The following is a 19,125-nucleotide window of genomic DNA, read 5'->3' on the forward strand; positions in this document are numbered from 1 at the left end:
GCCGTTTACTGGTCTACTCACATTTACCCACCCTACATTCGTACAACGTAACATCCCAATTCCTTTCTTGATAGCAGCTACACATTGGGCTGGATTTTCATTGAGGAGGTGTGTAGGAGGCGGGACTACAACTTTCGGGGTTGTAGTCCCGCCTCCATCGAGTTCTAGCCAACCCACGCGATTTTGACTTGATTGACCTTGTTGAGCCCGCCCAGCGGGCTCAGCAGGCCAATTAAGGGCCACCCAGCAACAAGTGATGTCACAGATTGATATTTCATCTGTCAAGAGCTTTTGACAGATGAAATATCAACATTTCACAGCTGTTTGAAGCTGTCAAACACTGACAATCTGTACTCCAAGTTAATTCCTTCCTCTCAGGATGATTTAGAGATCTCCCCGGAACAGAAAGCTGAATGCTGCAATTTTTGACAGATCGCAGCCATTCTGCTTTCTGTGCCAGTGAGATGAGGGACTCCCGAGACCTGAAGGAAGGAAGGCTGTAAAGGTAAGTAAAACTTCTTTAAACACTTTAAACACACGAAACACACTTACCTCTGCACTCATGCACCCATCACTCTCCTGAACACCGGACATCTCGACCCCTCCAAGCTCTTAATCCTGACGGCCTGCCTCGCTAACTTGGCGTGGTTTGGAGCCGTCCGGAATCCCACATTTCACCAATGAAAATAGGGATTAGGCTAAAAACTGCCTGTTAACTACCTGTTAACAGGCAGTTAATTGGCACTAATCCCCTTCCCGCCTCGGGGAGGTGGGTCCCAGTGCGGGTCGGGTACCCGCCTCCTTTGAAACTGGCATGGAGGCGGGATGGGTTCGTGCCCCCCCCCCCCCCCGATTTCGGGATTTTAACCCCCCACACACCTCCAATCCCGCCTCCACGGCCCAATGAAAATCCTGCCCATTGCCTTGATTTCTTGAGGGATCTGTCTACTATGACTCCCAAATACCTTTCCTGGTTTGTCTTTGTCAGTATTTTCCCCCATTAACCCTATAATCCCGCTGCTTATTTCATATCCCCAAATGCATGACTTTAAACTTATCTACATTAAACTGCATCTGCCAATTGTCTGGCTATTTCCCCAGTCCAAGTCTCCCTGTAGCTTGTTCCTATTTTTCATCATATTAACCAACTCTGCTTTTTTGGTGTCAAGCACCTACATAAACAAACAGTCATGGCCTTCAAAGTAATTTACTGTATCGAGCCCCAAGATAAGGTATTTTGTAAATTCCAAGTCTCTTTTTTTTCTCCAGCAGAGGAGGAGAGAAAATGGGGAGATGGGAGAGGAGAGGAAGTCTTGTAAATTCTCACTGTGTTTCCTAGGTCTCTGGTCTTTGTTTGTCCTTGTATCTATTCACAAGGGCCGATTTTCTGAGTTCATGCTGCTGCCATGGAGCCTTACCTGCCAGCCACACCAAATGGAAAATCATGGACAGCCTACCCATGATCTCCAGATATGCGTGCCCAAAGGGAATGCTCCCACCAGCAGCACATTTACTTGTGGATGGCAGACATTCACAAGTAAAACTTAAGTCATTTACTTTTCACGACGAGCTACAGTAGCCTTATAATTCGTGAAGTTTGTAGTGTATGTACCTTTAAGAGGAACTATATTTTTGAAGCCCCTGTATACTGTAGTACCAGTAGTGACCACTCGGGTATATAAGCCTGTGTAGCATCTTGTGTAGTTAGTTCACCTCCAGACTTTGTTCAGTAAACACTTGTTAAATCAACTCCTGCATTCCGTGTCTCCATTAACACACGGATCTAACAAAGTTGTACTTAGCATTTTAGACTTTGTGGCTCAGAATATTCCTGAACACTCAATGGAGTCCATAACAGCCCCATAATTGCTAGCAATAATATACTAGGCACAGAACAGGTCACAGTGACTTGCCCTACACTGACATCTCACAGTTACACTCTGCACGGAACAAGAGGATATAATGTGCTCTGAGAAACTGTGGCCTCTGCCAGCTTTAGGCTGTCAATGGATCCATTAGCAGTGGGTGAAAATGCAAGCTTTTGAGACTCCTTTAACTACAATTATGAACAAACTAGGAGGGACAGATCTCTCAGCCTGTCAAAAGGATGGAAATTGGCTTGGTGCTTGGGTGCAAGCACATTGTTATGTAGCCATGAGAAGTCGGCTGATTTTGTCAGCTTGGGAATCTTGGTTACCACTGCTTCGCACAGTGGTGTTGATAAAATGTTGGAACATCCCAATTAAAACAGGGCTTTTGAAAGAAGACGAAAAGTAGAAACCACTATGAGTAGGTAGCCCCTATACCAATGACGACATAAGAAAAAACCTTTTTACTCAGTGAGTGGTTAGGATCTGGAATGCACTGCCTGAAAGGGTGGTGGAGGCAGACTCAATCATGGCTTTCAAAAGGGAGCTGGATAAGTACCTGAAAGAAAAAAATCTGCAGGGCTAATGGGGAAAGGGCGGGGGAGTGGGACTCGCTGAGGTGCTCTTGCAGAGAGCCGGCACAGGCTCGACGTGCCGAATGGCCTTCTTCCGTGCTATATCCATTCTATGATTCTATGATGAATTGAAGTGCTCCCTACACAAAAGTGGCTGCATACCCCACACCAGAACTATAGTGAGCTGGTGTCGATGTTGCCACGTTTTATCGGGTTTAACCTAAAATTTGGGGAATTTTTTTTTTCCAGGGTAATTAATGGGTTTTATCAAGTTTAACCCTAAAATCAGAAGGCTTAATTCCAAGTGCCACTGTGTTCTAGACTATTTACATGAGCATCATGAAAAGGTAAAAGCAACATGGTAGGGTGGTACTGACGGGAATGATTACCCACAACTACTCATTACAAAAATGGAAATAAACTTAAATGTGCAGCTTACCCACATTGATGGCAGGCAAGAAGATCTCTTCATTCCTTTGCTTGGTCTCTATTCGGTCTCGTTTCTGAGCTTCGTACCTCTTTCTACCTTCCTCTTGCTGTTCTGGACTTCCATACTTTTAAAGTGCGTGGGAAGAAAAGCAGAAAATTCCATGTTTATTATGTGGCTTTTCTTTTACTATGCAGCATTTTTGATCATTCTAGTCAAACGCTTCATCGCTTCTCAACAATTCCTCAGAGGTCCACATCGAAAATCAATGGCAACAACAACTTGCATTCATAGAGCGCCTTTAACTTGAAAGAACATCCCAAGGGGCTTCACAGCAGAAAAACATATACCGAGTAGAAGAGGTACCAGAGGTGACCTGTTAAGATGACGGGGTTTGAGGAGGTTTTAAATTTGCGGAGAGAAATAACAAGGAGAGGTTTCGGGGAAGGAGTTCCAAACAGCAAGCCTGAGAAAAGAGATGACTCGACCATCAATATGGAAGGGGAGGGGAGGGGAGATGCACAGGAGGACAGAATTGGAGGACTGGAGGAGGTTGCGGAGGTAAGGCGGGGCCAGGTCATGGTGGAAAAAATCCGGGTTCTTGCCTCAGGCCCACAGCAGGCTTCAGCCCTAAAATGAAAGCAAAATACTGCGGATGCTAGAAATCTGAAATAAAAGCAGAAAATGCTGGAAACACTCAGCAGGTCAGGCAGCATCTTTGGCAAGAGAAACAGAGTTAACGTTTCAGGTTGATAACCTTTCGTCAGAAAAAAAGACTTCAGCCCTAATTAAGTCTAAATAACGGCAGTTTTACATTGGTATGGTGCCGTCTGCAGCAGGCAGGCGGTACTCAGACTACCATTGAGGCATATCATTGCAAAAAAACAACAGCTTGCCGACATTGTTGGGGCTCAACAAAGGGAGCTTAACTCTGCAGCTGGCTGTTCTATATTCAAACTGAGAGTGCTTAATGCTGGGTGAAAAAAGCAGAAAAACAGGCAATATCCAGCATCTTGCATAAACAAGCTCCAAAATCAACCCACTGCGTGAAATGTTTTCAAACATTTCAGTGATGCAATAAGACACAATATAAAATGCAAGTATTTCGAGTTTATTGCATCCTTGTCAGCTTGTCAGCTGTAGTGCAGTTGGTAGCACACTCGCCTCTGTGTCAGAAGGTTGTGGGTTCAAGTCCCACTCCAGAGACTTCAGCACATAAAGCTAGGCTGACAGTCCAGTGCAGTGCTGAGGGAGTGCTGCACTGTCAGAGGTGCCGCCTTTCGGATGAGATGTTAAACCGAGGCCCAGTCTGCCCTCCCAGGTGGACGTAAAAGATCCCATGGCACTATTTCGAAGAAGAGCAGGGGAGTTATCCCCGGTGGGCTGGCCAATATTTATCCCTCAACCAACATCACTAAAACAGATTATCTGGTCATTATCACATTGTTTGTGGGAGCTTGCTGTGCGCAAATTGGCTGCCGCGTTTCCCACATTACAACAGTGACTACACTTCAAAAGTACTTAATTGGCTGTAAAGCGCTTTGAGACGTCTGGTGATCGTGAAAGGCGCTATATAAATGCAAGTCTTTCTTTTTTTTCTTCACCTTGATGAGCAGAAAGTGCTCTCAACAAATTAAATAATAAAAAACAATTACAATGATCATTTATTACCACATATTGTAAATTTCCAACAAAGATTACAGGATCAATTTTGGCACAATATGGATGGTTGACAGGCCGAGTGTGCCCGCCCGTTGCCCGCTGTTGCTGCCGTGCGGCCCGAGCCACTTTGAGGGCCGGGTCTCATTGACATCGATCCGGCGAGCTACACGGGCCAAGCCAGCTTTCCGATGCAGCTTGCCGATTGGGGAAGGTGGGAACTCGGCCAATTGCGGAAGGCAGGGTGGGGCAGCAGCGGGCCAAGTATTTTTGTGGAGCCAGGAGGAGCATTCCTCCTCCTAGTCCCACGAAAATAGAAGGCAACAAAGGTTTCAGACTGTTTTTTTTTGAGCGGCCTCCAGCGTTTAAGGGCTACTGGTTAAATTGCTCAACGCCGGTACATGTGATATCTCAACCGTGGAATACAGTTTCACATCAAGCTGCAGTTTCTCCTCCTTTTTGTAGTACAAGAGCAAGGGACCGGGATCTGGGTATATCACATCCTTTAGTTTGTATCTGACAGAAATGTTCTCAAAGTAAAAACCAGGCTTCCTCTAGACACAAGGTCGTGGGAAAAATCTGGGTGTGAGATGTAATGGAAATATGGTATAGTAGTGGGAGGATTGAACCAAATGTCAAAAGTTCAATGAAGGGAAGTGCAGACTAGTGCTGATATAAACCCACAAGTTTTGAAACTAAAAGTATTTTTTTCTCTTGGAGTGTTATTCTGAAGAAGAAATTGTTTCACTGGGTATTTCCTGGACTTATTTTGCAATTCTTTTCAGCTGTCCATTTGCCACGACAATTTTGCAATGTTCTTCAGTCTTTAAGTTTTGTAGCAAGATCATGATGATAATTGTTAATGAATTTCTGTCCAAATATGTTAATTGTACTTCAGAACACCGGGGGGGGGGGGGGGGGGGGGGAAAATTCAATTGTTTGCGCCTCCCGTTAGCGGCTTAAGAGGGCGCTAATGGGGCACAAAGCAACTAGCGCCCGGGCGCGGCGATGTTTGAGCCGCTCGCGAAATTAACTAGACATTTTGCGGCGGCGCTAAACACTACCGCCACGATCTCCTGTGCCGGCAGATTGTGACGTCAGTCGAGTGCGCAACGCCCCGTTAGCGCCCTGGACTGGATACTGAGTGGCGCCCCCTGCCTTACTGCCTGCCGCTAGCAACGACAGGTTGAGGGGAGCGTTATGCTGTCAGAAAGGGACTAGGGGAGCGCTATTTAAAGGCGACCGCTTCCTGCCTTTTTTTGTCGGTGACATTTTTGCACCACGCATTCTGAGAGAGAGAGAGAGAGAGAGAGAGAGAGACAAAAAAGAGCCACCAAATTTTGGAAACACCTAAAAATGAGCAACCCCCACTGCTATCATTACGAAGCCCTGAAATGCCAAGAGAGGATCATAAAGAAGAATACCCTCAGTCAACTAGTCCTGGGACTCAGTGAAGTAACTACTAACACTACTAACAATAACCAGCCCCAGGACAGTGACATCGTAGCACAGAGAATTCGACCCAACACAATTGTCACTAAGCAAAAGGAAAAATATCTGTCATATTGGGCAGAAACAACAAAAACCCAAAACAAACTCAATTGCTACTTGGCCCTAAACAGACAATACAACATGGCTGAATACCTGACCACGGTAAAAGATAGCAAATTGAGAAAAACCTTGACTATGTACAGACTTAGTGAGCATAGCCTGGCTATCGAAAAAGGCAGACACAGAGAACAAGATATGCTCTCACTGCAGTCAGGGAGTGGTGGAGACAGACATGCACTTCCTCACAGCTTGTGGAAAATATCAGGGCATAAGGGAGAATTTCTACCCAAAATTCACAAAAATATGCCCTGAATTCAGAAATTTGAATGACGACCAAAAACTCCCATACCTACTAGGGGAACAGAGAAATTGTGTAACCTTAGCAGCACACTATGTTACAGCTTGCCATAAACAGAGGGACAACCATTAAATCTAAGAAAAGAGTATATACAAATTATATGAATGTATATTTATACACTCAGGGATATATCTGTTTATACACTGTATGGATAGATCTGCGTTTATGTGTTCAACCATAAATGTTTTTCGATGCTTTGGCAACATAAGATGTACCTTGTCATCATGCCAATAAAGCGATTTGAATTGAATTGAATTGAGAGACTTCTGGAGAGATTCAATGCTGTGTGAAGGAGTTTTGGGTACTGAGCAGCACTTTGCAGGTTTATTTTGATTTGCCCTTCCTTGCTTTGCCAGCGCTCTGAGGTAGCGCCTCGCTCCTCGGCCTTTGCGCCTTAAGACAGGTGTTAAGCGCCTGATTTAGTGCTCCAATCACCTCCAGGAGCGATAAAAGCCAAGTTTGCTGTCGGAGGTGATAATTAGCGCCAGGCTCTAAACTTTACGCACGGCCGATAATGGCGCCCCAAACGGGGCGGTACTGAATTTTTCCCCCCAGGTCTTGTTTTTTAAGTCTCTTCAAACCTAATCAATCCATTTTGCAAAAAAAAAATCTAAATTAAAATACTTCCCTTTATTCAAACACAAAAGATATGATGCTAAAGAGGCACTGTCTTTATGAAAGAGTTCAGCATACCCAGATTATGACGCAAACCACATCAAAGCACAACAATTCATGCACTTCTGTTCACCTGAACAATAACCTTTCATTTTCTAAGAGATGCCGATCGATTTGTTGTTCTTTTATAACATTTACAGCCTTTATCTCAGATTTTCATCATTTGTGCTTTTCCTTCAACACCGCATCAGTTGTATGTGGCATCAGTGTAACAAAAAAATGGCTCTTCTCCTCCCCATGATCCCCCCCCCAACAGATAATGGTTTGTCAAACAGTTTTTAATGCAGATCGTGTCCCTTTAACTTATGAAACACTACCCTTAGCACACTTCTGCTGACTTGCCTCAATGGGTGGAGGATAAGCTCTGTAGTTAAGAGCCCTTTCCAATAGAAACAAATGACAGAAAAAGAAAAGCCACATTGTCCTGGCCAATATTTATCCCTCAACCAACATCAATTAAACAGATTATCTGGTCACTATCACATTGCTGTTTGTGGGACCTTGCTGTGCGCAAATTGGCTGCCGCGTTTCCTACATTACAACAGTGATCACATTTCAAAAGTACTTCGGTGGCTGTGATGCACTTTGGGACGTCCCAAGGTCATGAAAGGCACTATATAAATGCAAGTCTTTCTTCCTTTTGCTGTACAGTTGTGAAAAAGCAAGTCTAACCTTTGATTTCCCCAGACGAATGCAAATGATTTTTGAATAAGCTGCAGCACTGAAATGGCAGCTCCCAGAGCTCCTTAGCTCCGAATGTAATCAGAACTCAGGCCTCAGTAGAAATCAACAGTGCTTCCTTGGATATACTGATGGAATTCCATTGTTTAATCATTCTTTTCCACCAGTTACATTTATCAGAGAATATATATATTGAATGGCTGTATTTAATTACTAAGCATACATCATGCTCCACCTAGCTACAGGTGAAGATGTACTTCCCCCCCACCACCTCTTCACACACATAAGCCATTAAGCTGAGCAAAAATAGTTCTGGGAAATTGACTCTTTCAGTTTCCCCCCAGTGTAAAGCACTACAAGGATGGCTGTGGCTTAAGAGGGATACAATAACCGGCTTCATTGACAATGGCATGACAATAAGTCTCAGCACTGGTTACGCTATTTTCATGTCTCACACCGGGTGAAAGGCAGTTGATTAAACTAGTGATTCAGATCTCTCAACAGAAAGTTTACACTAGGGCAGTAAGATGGCTTCTTCTTGCCCAATTTTGATTTAATAAAAATACAGTCCCTGGTATCGACCAGCTTTGTGGATGCCTGCTGTGAAAATGAGCACTGCGGCACTATTAAACCTTTTATATTTAATTATTTTGATGCACCCATTTTATTTTCACTGATGCCAGTTTCAGTGCAGCCAGTTGTTCTGTGTGATTTTGGCTTGAAACAGTAAGATGGGCCTTTGCCCAATCTTAATACAGGAAACTCTCGATTTATCGGCACCTAAATAACCGGAAATCTCTGTTAACCGGCAAAATGCAGGAGTAGGTTCAGGTAAGTTTTACTTCATATTAGTGGCCGTTCCTGGATCTGTGGCCATGTAACTGGGGTTCCTGCACCTGTTGTTATGCAACAGGGACGCTTGGTCTGTGGCCGGGGTTCCTGCACCTGTTGCTATGCAACAGGGACGCCTGGATCTGTGGCCATGTACGGGGCTCTCGTACCTTTTACTATACCTCTCTGTAATCCGGACTTTTTGATAAACCGGCACCATTCCGGTCCCATCGGTGCCGGATAAAAAAGAGTTTCCCGTATACTGGTCACGTCCCAAAAATAGATATTTGCTAGCAGAGCCCACCCAATGTTTACCAACCACTCACAAGCATTTTCAACACATTCATCTCTGGGGGGGGGTGGGCGGGGGGAGACCTATTTCAGTTTAGTTGGGTGGGATTTGGTGGTCTTCATCCACAAATAGTGGCAGCAGGTTCAATAGTAACTTTCAAAAGAGAATTGGATAAATAGGAACATAGGAACAGGAGGAGGCCATTTAACCCCTTGGGTCTGTTCCACCATTCAGTGAGATCATGGCTGATCTGTGATCTAACTCCATATACTTGCCTTTGCCCCATATCCCTTAATACCTTTGGTTAACAAAGATTTATTAATCACAGATTTAAAATTAATTGATCTAGCATCAATTGCCGTTTGCGGAAGAGAGTTTCAAACTTCTACCACCCTTTGTGTGTAGAAGTATTTCCTAATTTCACTCCTGAAAGGTCTGGCTCTAATTTTTAGACTATGCCCCCTAGTCCTCGACTCCCCAACCAGCGGAAATAGTTTCTCTCTATCTACCCTATCTGTTCCCTTTAATATCTTGAAAACTTTGATCAAATCACTCAACTTTCTAAATTCCAGGAATACCACCCTAGTTTGTGTAATCTCTCCTCCTAATTTAACCCTTGGACTCCGGGTATCATTCTGGTAAACCTCCGCTGCCCTCTCTCCAAGGCCAATGTATCCTGCCTTGAAGGGGAGAAAATTACAGAGCTACGGGGTAAAAGCAGGTGACTGGGACTAATTAGACAGCTCTTTCAAAGATGGGCCGAATGGCCTCCTTCTGTGCTGTATGATTCTATGAAATGCACTATTTCCTATGGGTGAGTAGGACTGGATAGTGACAAAATGCATTCAAGGTAATCCAGTGTTACAACATCACCAGTCCAATTGAGAAAATCTAAATAAATCAGAGAGGGACAAAGGGAACAATCAGGAATTAAACATTGTAAAATTAGTAGTTAAAGCGCACGCTGAATGCAACTTCATGTAAAAAATCCAGTGTGCTTCTGCAATTTTGGTGTTCATTTTACTATATTTCCAAATGATTTTATTTACTTATGGGTCAAAGCTTTGCAGTCATGTTACCATCATAGATTATTCGGAATGCACTGAATGGAAGAGAAACTATGGTGGCCCCTGAGGTGCAAAGTAATTGGTTGGACTTCCCCACATGGCTCGACGGGGTTTCAAAATCTTGTGCCAAGTGTTTTTTTTCTGAGCAATGTAGTGAAAGCTACTACCCGCTAAACAGGTTGGAAATAATAATCAGCTCAGTTCTGATAAGGAGTCCCAACCGAAATGTTAACCTGACAGACTATTTTAAATGCTGCTTACCTGACCTGCTGTGCTTTTCCACTATTTTCTGTTTTTAATTCAGATTTCCAGCATGTGTGTTTTTTTCTTTTTATCTCATCTTTTACATAGAATTGATTTCCCCTTTTTACAAAATCAAGAAATGAAATGTGCAGCACATTAGATTAGTTACCTCTATAGAAGGAATCGCGACCACTTTATCTACATTCTCCACGGACAGCGCCACATACCACAGTGTTGCCCTGTTGGTCAGTCGCTTAGCACCTAGAAATGACAAAAAAATCTTTTCTTAATTCAGATCATCTAGAACAACAACAACTTGCATTTATACAGCTCCTTTAACGGGATAAAACGTCCCACGGCGCTGCACAAGAGCGTAATCAGACAGAATTTGACACCGAACCACATAAGGAGATATTAGGACGGAAGACTAAAAGATTGGTCAAAGAGGTAGGCTTTAAGGCGCGTCTTAAAGGAGGAGAGAGGTAGAGAGGTGGAGCGGTTTAGGGAGGGGAGTTCCAGAGTTTAGACAGCTAAAGCCACGGCCGCCAATGGTGGAGCGAAGGAAGTAGCGGAAAATCAGAAATCTAGAACGAAGGCTGTGTAATATTAGTGATTCTGAGCAGGGAAAGAGTCGTGTGTCCAAATGTGCAAAACTACACAATGGCACTTTCACAACACAATTAGAGTTGGCATGTTGCTAGATCAACAACAGAATGTAAAAATGTTCCCAATTAATTTTACAGAAATGAGACTTGCATCTATAGAGTGCCTCGTCATGTTTCTCAGAAATTACATAGATTATAGCCACAAAAACATAGGGATGTACATGATATACCTATCAATTCCTCCAATAAAAGGCGAAGAGTTACGAAGGTGACTAAAGGTTTTTATTGACTAAATAACAGCCCACTCTCGTGGGTGATCCGATCCAAGCAGGAGGAATACCAGCCAGTCGCTCACCTTTATACCTGGCCTGGTGGGTGGAGCCAAGGCGGAGTCGGCAGTGGTCATCCCAGGTATAGCAGTGTGGCAAGAGGCGACCTCGTACCGTGATACAATAGTGGTCAGTGATACAGTTATAACGAACAGTGGTGAACAGTGCTAACGATAGTGAACGTGGTTTACCACATTCACCCCTTGTTTAGAATTAAGTCCGGCGGGGTGAAGTGTACTACCAATTCTGGTAGGTCAGTCTGTCCGGAGGCTTCGTAAGCCTCTCCGATCGCCGCAGCGGTGGTGTTGCCTTATCCGGTGCTGGTGCCTTATCCGGTGTTGATGCTGGTGTTTGCGTGGTCGGCGAGGGCTCGTGGGGTTCCGGCATGCCGTCTACCTGGACTGAGGTTGGGGGGGGTGGTGGCGGTGTTTCCGGATCGGCTGAGGGTGCGAGGTCTCGTAGGGAGACAGTGTCCTCCCGCCCGTCTGGGTACGCCACGTAGGCGTACTGGGGGTTGGCGTGCAGGAGGTTCACCCTCTCGACCAGGGGGTCCGTTTTATGGGTCCTCACGTGTTTCCGCAGCCAGACCGGCCCCGGGGCGGTCAGCCAGGTTGGTAGAGTGGTTCCCGTAGTCGACTTCCTGGGGAAAACGAACATTCGTTCATGGGGGGTGGTGTTAGTGGCCGTGCAAAGTAATGACCGGATGGAGTGCAGCGCTGTCGGGAGGACTTCTTGCCAGCGGGAGGTTGGGAGGCCCTTAGACTTTAAGGCTAAGAGGACGGCCTTCCATACCGTCGCGTTCTCTCTTTCCACCTGACCGTTACCTCTGGGGTTGTAGCTGGTGGTCCTGCTTGCTGCAATACCTCTCTCTAGGAGGAATTGCCGGAGTTCCTCGCTCATGAAGGAGGAGCCCCGGTCGCTGTGTATATAGTTCGGGAACCCGAACAAGGCGAAGAGGGCATTCAGGCACTTAATGACCGTGCTACTGGTCATGTCGGGGCAGGGGAAGGCAAAGGGGAAACGGGAGTACTCATCAACGATGTTGAGGAAGTACACATTACGGTCAGAGGACGGGAGGGGCCCCTTAAAGTCGATGCTCAGGCGCTCGAAGGGGCGGGTGGCCTTGATCAGGCTTGCTCGGTCCGGCCTATAGAAGTGCGGTTTGCACTCCGCACAGGTCTGGCAGTTCCTGGTCATGGTCCTGACCTCCTCGATGGAGTAGGTCAGGTTGCGGGCCTTAATGAAATGGTAGAGTCTGGTGACTCCGGGGTGGCAGAGCTGGTCGTGGAGGGTCTGAAGCCTATCGATATGCGCGCTGGCGCATGTCATTCGTGAAAGGGCATCAGGGGATTCGTTCAGCTTGCCTGGCCGGTACAAGATCTCATAATCGTAGGTGGAGAGCTCGATTCTCCATCTCAAAATCTTGTCATTCTTGATTTTGCCCTTCAGCTTGTTATTAAACATGAAAGCCACCGAACGCTGGTCGGTGAGGAGGGTAAATCGTTTGCCTGCCAGGTAGTGCCTCCAGCGCCGTACTGCCTCCACGATCGCCTGGGCCTCTTTCTCGACCGACGAATGTCGGATCTCGGGGCCCTGTAGGGTCCTTGAGAAGAAGGCCACTGGCCTCCCCTCCTGGTTTAGGGTGGCGGCTAAGGCGAAGTCGGAGGCGTCGCTCTCCACCTGAAAGGGGATGGACTCGTCCACTGCGTGCATCGTGGCCTTGGCTATGTCTCCCTTAATGAGGGAGAAGGCCGCGCACGCCTCCTCCGTGAGGGGGAAGGAAGTGGCTTTCAGGAGGGGTCTGGCTTTGTCCGCGTAATTGGGTACCCATTGGGCATAGTAGGCGAAAAGCCCCAGGGTTCTCCTAAGTGCTTTAGGGCAGTGGGGGAGGGGTAGCTCCATGAGGGGGCGCATTCTTTCTGGGTCGGGGCCGATGATTCCGTTCTCCACTACGCAGCCGAGGATGGCAAGGCGCGTGGTGTTAAACACGCATTTCTCCTTATTGTAGGTGAGGTTCAGCCGTTGGGCCGTACGGAGGAATTTCTCCAGATTCGCGTCATGTTCCTGCTGGTCGCGGCCGCAGATAGTGACGTTATCTAGGTAGGGGAATGTAGCCTGCAGTTCGTTCTGGTCAACCATCTGGTCCATCTCCCTTTGGAAGACCGAGACCCCATTAGTGACACCGAAGGGGACCCTAAGGAAGTGGTATAGGCGCCCATTCGCCTCGAAGGCGGTATACTGGCGGTCCTCAGGGTGGATAGGGAGTTGGTGGTAGGCCGACTTCAGGTCGATGGTCGAGAATACTTTATACTGTGCAATCTGATTGACCATGTCAGATATGCGGGGGAGGGGGTATGCGTCCAGCTGGGTATATCTGTTTATGGTCTGGCTGTAGTCGATGACCAGGCGGTTTTTATCGCCGGTCTTTACGACTACGACCTGGGCACGCCAGGGGCTGCTGCTCCCCTCGATAATGCCCTCTTTCAGGAGGCGCCGCACCTCAGAGCTAATGAAGGCTCTGTCCCCGGCGCTATACCGCCTGCTTTTGGTAGCGACGGGTTTGCAGTCAGGGGTAAGGTTAGCAAACAGAGAGGGTGGCGGGACCTTGAGGGTGGAGAGGCTGCAGGTGTTACGCGGTGGGCGGTTTAACGTTTGCTGGTTGTTGACTGTGAGTGGTGGGAGGGGTCCACCGTATGCTAGGGTTACGCTTTGGAGGTGGGATTGGAAGTCCAGCCCTAGTAGGACGGCAGCGCAGAGATGGGGGAGGACGAGGAGTTTAAAGTTTTTATACTCCGTGCCCTTAACCGACAGGGTCACGACACAGTAGCCGCTGATGTCCGTGGCGTGGGACCTCGATGCCATCGAGATTCGGCTGCGCGTTGGTAGGACAGAGAGGGAGTAGTGGCTCACCGTGTCTGGGTGGATGAAGCTCTCCGTGCTTCCGCTGTCGAACAGGCAGGTCGTGGCGTGGCCGTTCACTTTGATGTCCATCATTGACTTGGACAGATGGTGCGGGCGGGCTTGGTCCAGGGTGACGGAAGCTAGTGTGTAGCTGAGCGAGTCGTTGTCATCTGCGGGCGAGGCGGTCGGGCGTGGTGAGTAAAATGGCGTCTCCCACGAGGTAGGGCCCCATGAGGCACTATTGGGGTCGGTTGCCTTAATCAAAGATGGCCGCCCCCATGACTCATGTGTGGGGATGCTGGCCTCAGTTGCCCTAAACAAAGATGGCCGCCCCCATGACTCATGTGTGGGGATGCTGGCCTCAGTTGCCCTAAACGAAGATGGCCGCCCCCATAGTTCGCATGCGGCACTGCTGGCCTCTGAGGATCCGCTCCTGCAGGCCTTGGAGAAGTGGCCTTTCTTCAGGCAGGTTCTACATATGGAGTTCTTGGCTGGGCAGCGCGACCTCGGGTGCTTCTCCTGGCCACAAAAAAAAACAGCCGGCGGCCCGATCGCGGATGCCCGATGTCGGGGCCGGTGCCGGGGGTGGCAGGGCCGGTCGGGTCCGGGACGCCGACGCAGAGGTAGGTCCCGGGGGCGGCGCTGGGAAGGGTGCTGTGGTAGGGGTCGGGCCCGAGTCCCAGGGTCGCGAGCAGTACCTGGTGAATGCTTCCTGATCTTGGTGGGCCACTTCCAGGGAGATAGCGAGGGCTTCAGCTTTTTCCATGCTGAGGTCTTTAGCTTCCAGCAGTCTTTGCCGTGAGTACTCGGACCGTAGGCCTTTCAGGAATGCGTCGCGGATATTATCTTCAGTATTTTCGGCTGCCGACACCGATTTAAAGTCACAGTTCCTGGCGAGTGCATATAGCGCCTGTGAGAATTCGGCTACTGATTCTCCTGGCTGTTGCGGCCGTGATCTTAGGAGGTGCCTAGCGTACATGTAGTTTACCGGGGTCCGGTACTTCTGTTTCAGCAGGTTGATGGCGGTCTCGTAGGTAGTCATGTCCTCGATGAGAGTGTATACTCTCGGGCTCAGTTGTGCCTGCAGGACACTTAGTTTGGATGCCTGAGGGACGCTGGATTCTCTCAGGTATGATTCGAAGCAGACCAGCCAGTGTTTAAAGTCTGCGGCTGAGTTTGCTGCTCGTGGGTTCAGGTCCAGGTACGGCGGTCTGAGGGCTCGCAGCCAAGCTGGCTGGTGTGGCTGTGCTCCTGGGAGCTGCGCTGGTGGCTCCTCCGCCGGTTGTGACTCGTTGTCGGACATCATTAAATTTAGTCAATAAAATTGATATACCTATCAATTCCTCCAATAAAAGGCGAAGAGTTACGAAGGTGACTAAAGGTTTTTATTGACTAAATAACAGCCCACTCTCGTGGGTGATCCGATCCAAGCAGGAGGAATACCAGCCAGTCGCTCACCTTTATACCTGGCCTGGTGGGTGGAGCCAAGGCGGAGTCGGCAGTGGTCATCCCAGGTATAGCAGTGTGGCAAGAGGCGACCTCGTACCGTGATACAATAGTGGTCAGTGATACAGTTATAACGAACAGTGGTGAACAGTGCTAACGATAGTGAACGTGGTTTACCACAGTACATCACACAGAATGAATTACTTTGAAGTACAGTGACTGCTGTTACAGAGGCACATGCTGCAGCTATTCTAACGCATTAACGTCTGTCTGAAATCTTGCAACGTTAACAAAGGCCTGAACCGATTTAAAGCAGCCAGGTTAACTACAAGCGCTGGGGGTCATTTCATATTAACACATTAACTCGTTGCACAGCGAGATTTAAAAGCTCCTTCAGTGAATCCAAAACTCGGAGTTACGTCTGGGGACCAGCAGTTGAGATGTGCCTCATTGTTCAGGCATAGTGACCAAGTTTTGGTTGCTTTATATTCCAAACGAGTGTTTAGGGTCGCCAACCCTCCAGGATTGCCCTGGAGTCTCCAGGAATTAAAGATTAATCTCCAGGACACTGCTGCACGTAACCCAGGAGAGAAATCATAAGGGGCATTAAAATAGTGGGGTTTTTTTTCATTTTCTTTGAACACCTTTTGCTTATTAGTTATAAAAATGGGGAAAAGGCTGCTTCACTGACAGTCAAGAGTCATCCAATCAGGTAATGAAGAGTCTGTTCCCTTTCCAATTAGTGTGGGAAGGCGGGGCACCTCGAGGATGGACGTGGCGGGCAACCAATGGCAGGAGTATGGGGGCGGGACCAGTGCGGGGGCAGGAGGTCATGTGATGAAACCTCCAGGAATATGTCCAATCAGAGTTGGCAAGCCTTGGAGTGTTAGATTTGGAAAACTGGCTGTATGAATGGAACACCCTTTTGCAATGTTAAATGCATCATTGGTTTGTAATTTTAGCTTAAGGTTATTTAAAATCAGACTCCATGCCCTCTTTCACTTACACATGTTAATCAATGTGACTGGGTCTTGCTAACTGAAAATCAAGTCTTTAACATACCTAATCTGTGAACACTAATGAAACACCTACCTCTCTGTTGGTGCTTGCTTTGCTGAGCTCAATGTTGGGATTGGTGTTAAAAGCTTCGAGCCTTACAATCATGCCCATTAATTCACCGCACAGTTTGTTCCCGATTTGAGCAAGGCTGTAAGGTGCCAAGCTGGGATGAGGGAGGGACTGGGGTGTTGGGCTGGAACACAGCTGTCTTGAGCCCATCTAAGTCTGTTTATGACTGTAAAGCTAGCCAACAAACCAGCATGGCATTATAGCATTATACAACACCTTCAATGTTGTGTTGCTATGCAAGCTTATTCATGTCAGCTCAGGCTTGCTCATATAACATCTGCCAATAAACACAAGTAACACATATAAACTGTAATTTTAAACCAAATCTATCAATTCCCCTGTTGGAAATTATGCCAAAGGACAAGTTTAAAAACATAATAGAACTCCTGGTGTTTGAACTGTCCTCCTGAAAAACATTCTAAGCATGATGAATTTGAAAATTATTCCGCAAGGTGTTTCTTTCAAAGTATTTTATTATATAAAAAATAAAAGATTATATTTTGCAACCCGCTCATTTACACCAACTCACGTGAAGTTGCAAGGCATTAATTACAGAGGTGTAATGAGGTTTGCCTACTTAGAGAAGCGAAAGCCTCCTGCTTCCCCAGAGCTACCCAGCTGGAAACTGCTAGCCGACATACTACTTCATCTCTGTCCCCCAATGTTCTGTTCTCTCCCTTGCAGCCGGCCTGCACTGCTGCTGCTGATTCACTGGAGCACAACATACATACATAGAATTACATAGAATGTCCAGCACAGAAACAGGCCATTCGGCCCAACTGGTCCATGCCGGTGTTTATGCTCCACCCGAGCCTCCTCCCACCCTACTTCTTCTAACCCTTCTATTCCTTTCTCCGTCATGTGCTTATCTAGCTTCCCCTTAAATGCATCTATGCTATTCGCCTCAACTTATGGTAGGGAGTTCCACATTCTAACCACTCTCTGACATTTCTCTTGAATTCCCTATTGGAGTTATTAGTGACTACCTTATATTTATGGTCCCGAGTTTTGGACACGCCACAAGTGGAAAACTTTTCTCTACGTCTACCTTATCAAACCCTTTCGTAATCTTAAAGACCTCTATCAGCTCACCCTTCAGTCTTCCCATTTCTAGAGAAAAGAGCCCCAGTCTGTTCAACCTTTCCTAGGTATAACCGCTCAGTTCGGCTTTCGTCCTTGTAAATCTTTTTTGCATCTTCTCCAGTGTCTCGATATCCTTCTCATCATTTGGGGCGTGATCTTGCCAGCCCTGGGGAGGCGGGTTTGGAAGCGGGACTGCCGGGAAAAATGGCAGAATCTGGGGGCGGGTACCCATCCCGCCTCCGTGCCATCTTCCCAGGAGGCGGCTAGCTGACCCGCGCCGGGTCCCATCTCCTGGAGGTAGTTAACAGGCAGTTAAGAGGATTATCCCCATTTTTTCAGCAGAGGTGCGGGCTTCCCGACGTCGGGAAACCCTGCCAGGGTCAGCGAGGCGAGCAGCGGGTCTGCGGGGGTCGGAGGGGTGCAAAAGTGCGCTGTGAAGGTAAGTGATGGGTGCAAGTGTGTGAAGTGAGCGGAAAGTGATAGAAAATGTTTACTTACCTTTGTTTCTTCCTGCAGGTTTCAACAGTTGGGGATGCGGAGAGTCTCGCATCTCACCAGCAGAGATGACAGATGGCTGTTGCATTCTCCGATGCAACATCCATCTAATTTCTGCACACAAAAGAGGTTTGATGAGTCTTGAATACAAGAACTCATCAAACAACAGAGAATGTCAGTGTTTGACAGCTTCGCAGAGCTGTCAAATGATGACAATTCATCTGTCAAAATTTTTTGACAGATGAAACGTCATACGCTGACGTTCTCCGTAACCGGCTTCCCCTTAATTGGCCTGCTAAGCCCGCTGGGTTGGCTTAACAAGGGCAATCAAGGGAAAATAGCATGGGTTGGCCACAAGTCGATGGAGGCGGGACTAAAACCCGACAAGCAGCAGTCCCGCCTCCAACGTGCCCACATTGACAAAATCGCCCCCATGGAGACCCGCCCCCAGATTCTGCCATTTTTCCCGGCAGTCCCGCTTCCAAACCCGCCTCCCCAGGGCTGGCAAGATCACGCCCCAAATGATGAGAAGGATATCGAGACACTGGAGAAGATGCAAAAAAGATTTACAAGGACGAAAGCCGAACTGAGCGGTTATACCTAGGAAAGGTTGAACAGTACTGTGGCCTAACCAAGGTTCTATTCTTGTTTAACAGAACTTCCCTGCTTTTCAATTCTATCCCTCTAGAAATGAACCCCAGTGCTTTGTTTGCTTTTTTATGGCCTTATTAACCTGTTTAGCTACTTTTAGTGATTTGTGTATCTGTATCCACAGATTCCTTTCCCCCATTTAGACTCTTGTTTTCCAAGGAGTATGTGACCTCCTTGTTGATAATAAGGAATAACTCTCCCCTTTATTGTTTTGGGTACTGTTTGAAAGTACTGGTGAGAAATGAAGAATTCTAATACTG

The 19,125-nt window shown here is 47.3% G+C and overlaps 1 protein-coding gene across 3 annotated transcripts in view; it reads right to left on the reverse strand.

Annotated features, from left to right (window-relative positions):
• Window positions 1-19,125, reverse strand: part of acot7 (acyl-CoA thioesterase 7) — a 288,558-nt gene that overhangs the window by 156,699 nt on the left and 112,734 nt on the right. For all 3 annotated transcript variants that reach the window (XM_085967290.1, XM_085967292.1, XM_085967293.1), the window contains exons 4-5: window positions 10,397-10,488; window positions 2,883-2,997 (exon numbers count right to left, since the gene is read on the reverse strand). In XM_085967290.1, coding sequence (XP_085823416.1) covers window positions 2,883-2,997; window positions 10,397-10,488 — 207 coding nt within the window. The remainder of the gene's footprint in view (window positions 1-2,882; window positions 2,998-10,396; window positions 10,489-19,125) is intronic.

This window comes from Somniosus microcephalus, chromosome 25 (assembly GCF_052327205.1).
Source record: "Somniosus microcephalus isolate GS21.2 chromosome 25, FLI_Smic_1.0, whole genome shotgun sequence".
In the NCBI taxonomy this organism is placed as follows: Eukaryota; Metazoa; Chordata; class Chondrichthyes; order Squaliformes; family Somniosidae; genus Somniosus; species Somniosus microcephalus.